Source organism: Bidens hawaiensis, unplaced genomic scaffold (genome assembly GCF_021521415.1).
Source record: "Bidens hawaiensis isolate Kalapana, Puna unplaced genomic scaffold, B.hawaiensis_p1.1 tig00043566_1, whole genome shotgun sequence".
NCBI lineage: Eukaryota > Viridiplantae > Streptophyta > Magnoliopsida > Asterales > Asteraceae > Bidens > Bidens hawaiensis.
This window is the reverse complement of record NW_027497731.1, coordinates 134,243-144,914: the sequence shown is the minus strand read 5'-3', so window position 1 is coordinate 144,914 and position 10,672 is coordinate 134,243. Positions and strand designations below refer to the sequence as shown.

The window sequence follows — 10,672 nt, the reverse complement described above, 5'->3', positions numbered from 1 at the left end:
GACACCATTCATGACATGATCTTTCGTTAAGAACGTTAAGTTATATTATAGTATATATGATATTAACTTATATTTAGACGTATTAATACGGCATGCATATATGCAAGTTAAATAAATCTACGGGGAAGATGTATTATTCGGATCCCTCTCTAGAGTAGTAGTTCACTAATGAGAGGAGTACCTCCGTCTACTAACGGTACCTTAATTGGGTAGTGCAACATGGTACTAGTATATGATAATTAGTGAGTCTTCAATATTTACCTGCCCAATCATTTTTATTATTATAGTTACTTTTAGTTTTAAAGTAGTTGAGATGAGTTTTGCCTTTGATTAAGGTGATTTAGAGTAGTTAAAATTGTAAATGATAAAAGCAATATATAATTGGTAAAACTTGGCTTACATCACATGAGTGAAGCATCCCTTCCTCTAATGCTTTCTACGAAGATTAAAGAGGTCCATTTAAGAACAAGCTAGAAAATGTCATGATTTGAATTGGATCTCGATGAAACAATCCATCAATGAGAAGCTAATTGGATAAGTTTAATGAATTTTTTTTTTATAATACGCTCGACTAAATAAATATGTCAGATTAAAATATCATTAAATTATTAAGTATTGACTATAAATAAGCAAGTCAGACTAAAATATCATCAAATTATACCACTATTCTAAAACAGGTCGGGTTTCAGGTTGAAAATTAACGAATATTACATGCGACGCCTCTCCAAGTTCTTGGTGGCATGTTCTCTTTTTACCAAATAGATAATGTAGTTGTTATAATGATCATACATATATAAGGGAAATACATTCATCATAATCTAACCATAACATTAACGATAATATTTCTAGGTGGAAAATTACATAGAGTTCCAAAAACATACAAAATTTGGGTGTAACACACACTACACCTAAATATTTAAATTTTCCAACCTAATATACTTAAAAGGCCAAGAGTGGCTACCACATACATAAACAAAATACAACTACAACCCAAACAACCTCTCTTCCGCAAACTGGTTCATCCGGGCCTCGCTCTCTATCAACCTCTCTGTCATATAGTCCATAAGTATGCGTCTCGTTGTTAATAATTCACTCTGACAAGTGACAACGAACGTAACGAGCAGAGGGAGCTGTTAATAATTCACTCTGACAACGAACGTAACGAGCAGAGGGAGCCACAACCGGGATTTGATATCTAGGTGGGATGCCCTGACAACGAATGTAACGAGTAGAGGGAGCCACAACCGGGGTTTGATATCTAGGTGGGATGCCCCGACAACGAATGTAACGAGTAGAGGGAGCCACAACCGGGGTTTGATATCTAGGTGGGATGCCCCGACAACGAATGTAACGAGTAGAGGGAGCCACAACCGGGGTTTGATATCTAGGTGGGATGCCCCGACAACGAATGTAACGAGTAGAGGGAGCCACAACCGGGGTTTGATATCTAGGTGGGATGTGTGATTCAGATGACTTAGTCTCAGGTGTGGCTGGTTGTTTCCTTTTGCGGTTATTCACCTGAGCTGGTTCGTGCATACCCTGAGTCATGGAAGCAGGTTTAGTAGTAGTAGTAATAATTGCGGGCTGAAGGGGTGTGATGACTGGTGAGGGTACCTCCACAACTTCATTATCTAAGTCGATCGGGTCAATAATAGTCTTGGGTGGAGACATCTCTGACAAGTAACTTAGTGCTTGGTAAAATAACATTTTGATAACAAATTCTGTCACACCCGAAAACATTAATTAAGAAGTAGAAGACTTTGGGCTAAGTCATTTTGGGGTGGTGATAGATGTCGTTTCAGCCAATCATATTAAAATTTACATTTCAAAAACATAAGATGAAATTTATTAAGCCATCAGAGTTTTTACACGTGTAGAATTACACGTGTTATTCTACACGCTTTCATTATAATTACAAGTCCAACATGAAAGTCAACATTTCCGTTCTATCAATCAATCTTATAACTAGAGTTTTTCAAGTTTTTTTTTATCAATCAAAGTTTCTGTTTCAGACATATCATCCTTTTGATATACGAATATAAATATTTTTAACTAGTTATAATACTTTAAAAAAACACTAATGCATACCTTTTAATTAAACGTTATCAATGGTCAATATATCTTTCATATTCTATCAATCCATCTTATAAGATTTTCAAGTTTTTTTAACTATCTAAGTTTATATTAATTTTACTTACATAATTCACATTAAAGGTAAAGAATCATTTCAACATTATCTAGATATCACACTATGCATATAAAATTCTAACATGAACCTAATCAATAATCAAGAATCAATCACAATCCATTTTACCACAAAAAAATATTAAACTCTTCTCTCCCTCAAAAATCTAAACTCACTTTACTATTTTTACAACTTAAGAACGCCAAATCTTAAAACCTTATCAAATAATTCATATAAGCAAAATTTATTCATCAAAACACACATGCATATCCTCTAAGCATATATGCATGTTCATCATCAAGAATTTAAGAATCAATGATCAAAGAGTTCACACACACACACACATACATTTTCCATTTTTGAATCCATAAATAAATTTTACCTTGGAGAGAGAGCAAGAGAGAGTGAAGAGTTTGTGTGTGTTTAGAGAGTGAAAATGATGATGGGAGGTGTGGTGGTGGCAGTCGATATTTAAAGGCTTAAAGCAAGGAGAAATAGTAGAGTGATGAAGTGGGTGTGTAGGTTATCAAGGTGGAAGAACATAAAAGGTTTAGGATATCTTGGCAAAGAGATAGCTTATACAACACACTACATAGCTATCATGAGTTTGCATGTAAAACTATAGGACACAATGAGGGTGGGTGTATAGTTTTGATTGGTTTAATAAAAGGTTTTGAAAGGTTTTTGGTAAAAATATGGGTTTTAAACAAGTCTTTAAGTTTCCGGTTTAACATTTAGCGGATTTTAACAAGTCACACGATCTTTATGAGTTATGGGAATTGGATATTTGGAAGCGATTTAAATTTCCTTTAATACGAGCTAAAGAAGTTGAATTTTGGTGAAAGTTAGTTTCGGGCTCGTACGATACTCGCCTATTTTTCTAATTTTCACGAATTCAAAATTTTAAAATAAGTTTGTAATTTATTACTGTACTAAATTTTTTATAAAAATTATAATTTTCGGGTTGTTCCTAACACATTTGGACTCATAATTGTTTTAAGTCATCAACGGTGTTCATTTAGTGCAATGTCCGATACGTGATGAATTGGAACTTTGCAAACTCGATCAAATATAATTCATATATGATTAGAGTTTTTAGACTAAAATAACATCAGATTATTTTTAATATTATTGTATTTACATAAGCACAAGTCACTGTGTCACGGGTTTAGGCTTAACTTTGGTGGCTGTCATATCCCACCCACCATCTTTGCAATCAATTACCTTCTTTAATTAAAGAATTTACGTGTTTTTTTATGCATAAATAGATATAACAAAATAAAGTGAACTGCTCATTTTCAATTTTAATCTTAAAAGCATTAGTTTCCAATTTCAAAGGATGAAAATAATTTAATTAAGATAAAAGCAAACAGGTAGCTAGAGACTAAAGTACATTAAAAATTTAAAATATATCGTATAATTACACAAACAAGAAACCTTAATTAGCTTGGGTACTAGAGATGAGTTCGGGACGACAAATGTACCGATCCTGAAATTTGATAATATATAGTAATGGTATTGGTACCGAAATGTTCGGTACCATACCGGTATTTCATGTATAAATTCTGTAAATATCGGTACAACCGAAAATTCAAAAATTGTTACCGATTAGATACCGAATTCAATATCAGTACTAATCGGTACCAATACTGAATCTGTTTATCTCTATTACGAACCAATAGCTTTTCATTTCTAGTTGTACAAATAACCTGGCATGTAAGACAAAATCATCTCGTGCTAATTACATCCTGTGTTCAACCTTTGACTATTATATTAACTAGTTTGTTAAGAAAAAGGTATCGAGGTAGTTACCTAGTTAAGAATAATGGGCCGGAAAACCCATATTAAAAATATATTAAAATAACCCGATCCAATAGCAATAGCCCAAATAGCATTTTAATTTAATAATATAAATCTTATATGGTCCTCTAAAGGAGAGAGAATATTTACGATCAACCAATGAGATAAAATAAAAGGTCGATAGTAGTATCACAAGTCATCAAGCCCGTTGCTGATAAAGGAGACCACGTCATCAATAGTATCATCCCTATCTCCTATCTCTATAAATACAACAAAGTAAAAATAGATACATCCATGTTCTCCCATTCTTTGGTAGTTGGTACTGTTGCTCTCAAACTCTTAAGAAAAAGCTAATACATATCCTTACGCTGGAGAGTGATTATACAAAAAACCTTCCTCCAGTAATAGTATTGATTATTGAATTATTCGTATCAAGATATTCTTCTTCACTTAGAATTATTAATTGTATTTAAAACTAGACCCATTATAATAAACCGCATATGTCTCGTCTTTGCAAATGATGAGGGATCAAATCGAATTTTTTTAAATAATAATAAAACAAAAAAAAAGGTCCCATTGTATATAGCATATAGTCTTTGACTAGTAAAAGTTAAATACAAACATCGTACGCATGCGGCATGACTTCGTCCGTCCCGTGTTCTATTCAAAAGTCAAAATCATTGACTTTGATTTTGCCACCATTAACAACCAACGACTCTCTTTTCACGAGTCTCCTATGTCGGAACTTGACCCACATTAATATAATCCATAAAACCCTTCAACCCACTTCTAATCCAAACATATATTCATCCAACTGACCCTAAATTTATATCAATATTTCAAAATCTTGAAATTAAGCTTTCCAATCGCAATCCAATTTAATTGAATTTGATTAATTGGTTTGATTAATTGAAATTTCAACTTGTACCCACTAATTCAATTGCATTAATTGACGTGGGTTTTAATCCAATTCATCAAATTATCAAAGATAAAGTTTTTCACTTTTTTGATCAAAAATCTTGATTTTTGTGAATACTGAAAATGGGGGGATTAAATTTAATGATCGGAGACGAAGGCGGGATCGCTCAGAGTTTGTGGAAGAAATCAACAAACGAGTCGATTTTCGCGATATATACTCCTTACATATTATCATTAGCATCTGGGAAGTTGGATTCTGCTTCTTTCCTTCATTGTATCTTTCAAGATCTTCGTTTTCTTGAAGCTTCAGCTGAAGCGTAAGTTTGTCTGTTAATCAAAGCCGAGCTCGTTTTCTTGTATCTTTCAAGATCTTCGTTTAGGCTCGAGCTCGGCTTGTTTTAGTCTAAGAGGGCTTGGGCTTGGGCTTGAGCTCGGGTTGTTTAGAGCTATATTTCTAAAGCTCAAACGTGGGCCCGTGCTCGAGCTTGGCTAGTTTGTTATCCGGTATTTATTTAATTATTTTATTTGTATATGTTTTATAGTTGGGAATATTGACATCATTTGAGAACTTACTTGGTTGTGAGAACTTAGTGATAATTTTTTTTCATATATATATTGTATGTAAGTTACATCTACTAGAATAAAAAAATATGTGAATCTACTATTAAAATAGGTGTGTTAGAATGTTTGCATATATGCGTGAATAATGTAATTTGCGTAATTGTAACGAACGTTTACATACTCATTACACCTATGCCCGAAGTTGATCCACATAATTTTTTTTATTTTCGTAAATAAAACTTACACATAACATATGATTTTTAAAAAAATATATTGTTACATGGAGTTTTTCGAGTCCTCACAACTCAAATGAGTTTTCAAAGTATCCATCCTATTTATAATTATTCGCGTATTTATTTTTTATTATAAATTTTAATATACTAAAATATATGTTGTATAATTATTTTTGTTATATGTTTATATATACCACCAATAGTTATTATTTAAATACAAGTTATATAAATAAAATGTTTGTTTAGGCTTACGAGCCGGCTTGAACTCGATATGTGTAGCTCAGGCTCAAGCTAGTTTATTTTCGAGCCTTAATAAAAGCTCTAGCAAGCTTGTCTGGATACGAGTTTTTAACGAGCCCATCTTGAATAGTTCACGAGCAGCTCTGCTCATTTACACCCTTGTTAATCTTATCGTTACTTCTTCAAGCATGCATCTGATTACTATGAAATTTTTGAACTTTAGGTTTGAGATGGCAGAAGAATGCTCAGATGATGATGATGACAAGGCTGTGATAAGAAAGATTAGAAAAAGAGTATTAAAAAAGATGACTATGTTCAAATCAATTGTCCAAGTATGATCCCAAATTTTATTTTCTAAATTACAAAAGATGTATTTATTTGTATATAATTTGAGTTTTTAAATATTAACCACATAGGAATGGGGATTTGAGCTTCCAGCAGGGAACATTTCGGACCGTGCAATGATCAAATACACAGATTTCTTGCTGGCAGCAGCCTCGGGTGAGTCGGTTAGAGAAAAGTTTCCCGGGAAATTTGCGACCCCGTTTGAAAAAACTAAGCTTTCTGCATATGCACTTGCTGCAATGGCGCCTTCGATGAGGATTCAATCTTTTTTGAGTAAGGAGATACAAGCGGTTCTTGAACCCGATGAAAATAATCATCTTTACAAAAAGTGGATCGATAGTCTCGCTTCTAAAAAATTCGAGGTTTGTTTCATTGTTATTAATATTATTCATGGGGGTTTCTAACAGATTAGTGTAACAAGTTGAGTGTGCCAAGTGGTCAGCGAACGGGTCAATGTGCTCCGTTTAACCTTTTTAGGCCTTTTTATTTGACCCGTTTGAGATAAAATAGTAAAACACAACACAAGTTGAACACTTTTTGATTTTTCAAAACTTTGTGTAAATAATTAATGAGATTGTTGTTGTTCAAAAACTATAGTCACTACTGCGAGACACCCGAGATCAGCTTTCTAAAAGCTCGAATCGAGCCCGAGGCTATAGTTAGCTTGTTTAGTAAACGAGTCCAATTCTGAGTTTCACTTATCGAGCTCAAACTGGCTCGCAAGCCTAAACGAGCCTATTATATATATAATTGTTATCTATAAATTTATGATATATTAACTAAATAGTATACATTATGTATGTATAAAAATTAAAATTATAAATTTCTATAAAATAACTGAGCCAAGTTCACACTTGAAAAACTACTAACAAGCTGGTTCAATGCAATTGATGTAGTAAAGTTTAGAGGAGCTCGGTATCATACTTGTATCGATCCTGAATTTCTCAAACACTTGGTACCGAATATGCTCGGTTTATTACCAGTACCATAATGCAGAAATTTGGTAAATACTGGTACCAAACAGAATCGTATAGTACCGTACCGTACCGACCACGAAACCTCAAACGCAAGCCGTGCTTGAGTGTAAAAATCGGTGCTCAAAACGAGCTGAACTCAGGCTCGAGCTCTAGTAAGCTAAACGATTCGAACTCGAGCCTAGGTGAGCTTGGCTCGTTTGACACCACTGATCCAAATATTTGAATAAGACGAATAGGAAGTTGTATGAACTAAAAGTAGACTTTGGGTGCTCGCATTCAACCCATTCGTAAGTAAACAGGTCAAATAGCCACCTCTAAATGTTAAACCTTAGACAAGTGAATCAAGAACACCAAACACGATTTTGCATAAAACGTTTATGTGACTCTTTTAATTAATAAGAAATAAGAACAAATACTTTCTACTCTCTCTACTCTTCTCTACTCTACCAAAAGAAAACTAATGATGGGTTTATATAACTCCCACAATTCTAATCCTACTCAAACTAGGAAACATAATTAAACTAGACTTCTAATTTATTTAATAATAAATAAAAGATAACTATGACACCAAGTTATTCAACTTGGTCCCTGAACTTTGGATCTCCACCAGACCGCCCCTTGAGATCTTCTATACCACCCTTGTACTTTTCGTATTAACCATTCGGGTCCTTCAAGTTGGTGTTGCTCCAAGTTTTACACTAAATTCCTCTATCATGAACCAATTAAGACAACTTGTATCTTATGCTATATTTGCTACAATTTTAGGATTCTGCATACCAAATTGAAGAACTTTTAGATAAGTTGACCGTATCGTTGACCAGCGAAGAGCTTCAGTTTGTCGAAACAATCTACCACAAAGCAATGAAGCTTCAAGTAGATTTTTTCTCATCACAACCAATCACCCAAAACACTGTTGTACCCTTGTACCAAGCTCACGGAAACGATGAACACAGTGTTTTAATATGCAGTGGTTTTGACATGACATGCAGTGTTGTTGATTCCGGTGCACTTCTTGCTGATGTGGCAATTATTAAATCATCAAAAACTGTAAATTCGAGCGGGTATGAATCCGGTGGTGATGGACCGTCGTTGGATAATCTTCGGGATGTTTGGAGTGGTCTTCATAGTCAATATGTTGAAAAATATGAAAAGTGTATTGACAACATCATGCTTAGTGAAAAAGGTATCATGTATTTTAAATCATATTTGCAGAGTCGTGTTCGCGGGTTGAGCCCAAAAATATTAAACGTACATGATAATCGTGTCATGCCCATGAACCTAAACACGACACACGTATTCCTGGTTGACATGATTACATGAACACGGTCCGTTTAGCCTGGGAAAGAATTTTGTTTAATAATTTTCATGCATATAATTACTTTTGAATTTTAATCCACATAATATTTATATATTTCAAAAAAAATTATGTTTAGAATATGCCGATTTACTTAAAACTTTATAATTTTGACATAAAAATCCCAAATAGTTTTAAGTTATTACATAAACACATTTTAGATAAAGAAATAAATGGTTAATCCGGTCAACCCACAAACCCGCCCGGTTCAACATGGGCACAACCCGTTTAGCTAAACGGGTTTGCAGGTTCTACCCAAACCCATTTAGACTAAACCCAAACGTGCAAATTTTGTGTTACGTTTGTTCATGTTGTGCCATAAATGATAAATCACGTACTTTTAATTGGTATTTAGTAATATTATTATAAAATCTTAAATTTTGTTTTATTTTTGTTGGGCAGCCACAGAATTCGACTTTGAAAGGCTGTGTAACGCACTCGGGCCGTTATCTGATCTTGAAAAGGTGGCAAATTTAAAAGTGGATAACTCGGGTGTATTGAAAGGATTGCATATGGATGACATTACATGGGCTGCTGAACATTTGATCTTTCAAGATGGTTGTCTTGAATTCTTTAGAGAAATTGAAAAACAAGAGAATGTTGCAGTTGATGCCCATATACTTTCATATTGTTGGTCTGGTGATCTCATTCGGTCCGCTTTCAACTCAGGTTTGTGCGTGTGTGTGTGTGTTTTTTTTTATTCTAAAAAGATTGCATACTTTCTTATATGAGTGAACTGCGGTTTTTGTCCCTGTGGTTTGTCCAAATCTGCGGTTTTAGCCCAATAGTTTCAAGTTTGCGATTTTCGTTCCTGTGGTTTCATTTCACCTGCAATTAAACCCGAATTCATTAACCCCGTTAAGTCTGGTCGTTAAATCCATCAGCGTGCCCCTCACGTGAGGGGCGTTGTTGTCATTTTTCTCCCCAAATAAACCCCAGCCGTAATTCGCAAGCCCCCCTCACGTGACGGGCTGCGGTGTACTTGGGGAAAAAAGGACAAAATTGCCCTTCACGTAAAGGGCACGCTGATGGGTTTAACGACCAGACTTAAAGGGGTTAATGAATACGGGTTTGATTGCAGGTGAAATGAAACCACGGGGACGAAAATCACAAATTTGAAACCATTAGACTAAAACCGCAGATTTGGACAAACCTCAGTTTACTCTTCTTATATAAATGACTAATCTCATTTGATCAAACAGGAGATTCAAGATTCCCAAACGTGCACTCGAACGAGTTACTTTTCGATGAATCAATATCAACCGGTGAAATCTTGAAAAAAGTTCGGTCTCCCATCGAAAAGCTTCAAACTTTCAACAATATATGTACCAACAATGGTCCTAACTTATCGGTTTACATTGGCGGTTCGGTTGAAGATCTGCTTTGTCTTTTAAAAGCAGATATCGGGATCGTTATATCACCAAGTGCTAATATTAAAAAACTTGGAGGTTTGTTCGGTTTTTCATTCGTCCCATTATTTTCGGGTTTAGTAAAAAAACAAAGAGAGTTAATCGAAGGCGGTTCGCCTAGTTGGAAGGGTCTTTCGGGTACCCTTTACACAGTTTCTAGTTGGGCTGAGATTCATGCTTTCATTTTGGGTGTATATAAGTGACATCCCCAAATAAAAGAATAAAATAAAATAAAAAATACATATAAAGAAAGAAGTGTATATTTACTAATGGAGAGTAACAATGAGTGGTAATGTACTAATTTATAAGGTTTGTAGCCAGATTATTAGTAATGGCTAAGGCTTGAGCCTTGAATATTTAAGAGGGCCGCCGCCCTCGTTGTAAAAAAAACTAACCGTAAAAACGTTTTACGGTTTTGGTTTTCGGGTTTGGAGATTTGGATTGTAATTTGTAAGTGGTTTCTTGAATTGTATAAACATTGTTGTATGCAATGTACAAAAGGATCCATTTTTCTTAACATGCTTGTTCTTTTGTTTAGTGTTTTTGTATCTCTTATCATTTTAAAGGGTTTGACAATTGACATTACATATATGTTATTTTTTTTAAATTGCAAGAATTTGTGGTAGATAAAAGGATCTCACAAATACCCT

General features: G+C 34.3%; 1 protein-coding gene across 1 annotated transcript; it reads left to right on the top strand.

Annotated features, from left to right (window-relative positions):
- Window positions 1–4,869: 4,869 nt before the first annotated feature.
- On the top strand, window positions 4,870–10,455 carry LOC143594386 (bifunctional TH2 protein, mitochondrial-like). The gene is made up of 6 exons (XM_077073710.1): window positions 4,870–5,220; window positions 6,161–6,269; window positions 6,354–6,644; window positions 8,025–8,442; window positions 9,016–9,282; window positions 9,816–10,455. The coding sequence occupies exons 1-6, from the start codon at window positions 5,027–5,029 to the stop codon at window positions 10,223–10,225; spliced, it is 1,689 nt and encodes a 562-aa protein (XP_076929825.1). The 5' UTR covers window positions 4,870–5,026; the 3' UTR covers window positions 10,226–10,455.
- Window positions 10,456–10,672: the final 217 nt, after the last annotated feature.

What these genes read in the sequence shown, in the direction of transcription:
- LOC143594386 (XM_077073710.1), top strand. Translation starts at nt 5,027, where the DNA reads ATGGGGGGATTAAATTTAATGATCGGAGACGAAGGCGGGATCGCTCAG. An exon ending in CTTGAAGCTTCAGCTGAAGC is followed by an intron (nt 5,221 to 6,160) that starts GTAAGTTTGTCT and finishes TTTGAACTTTAG; the next exon opens with GTTTGAGATGGCAGAAGAAT. An exon ending in TGTTCAAATCAATTGTCCAA is followed by an intron (nt 6,270 to 6,353) that starts GTATGATCCCAA and finishes TTAACCACATAG; the next exon opens with GAATGGGGATTTGAGCTTCC.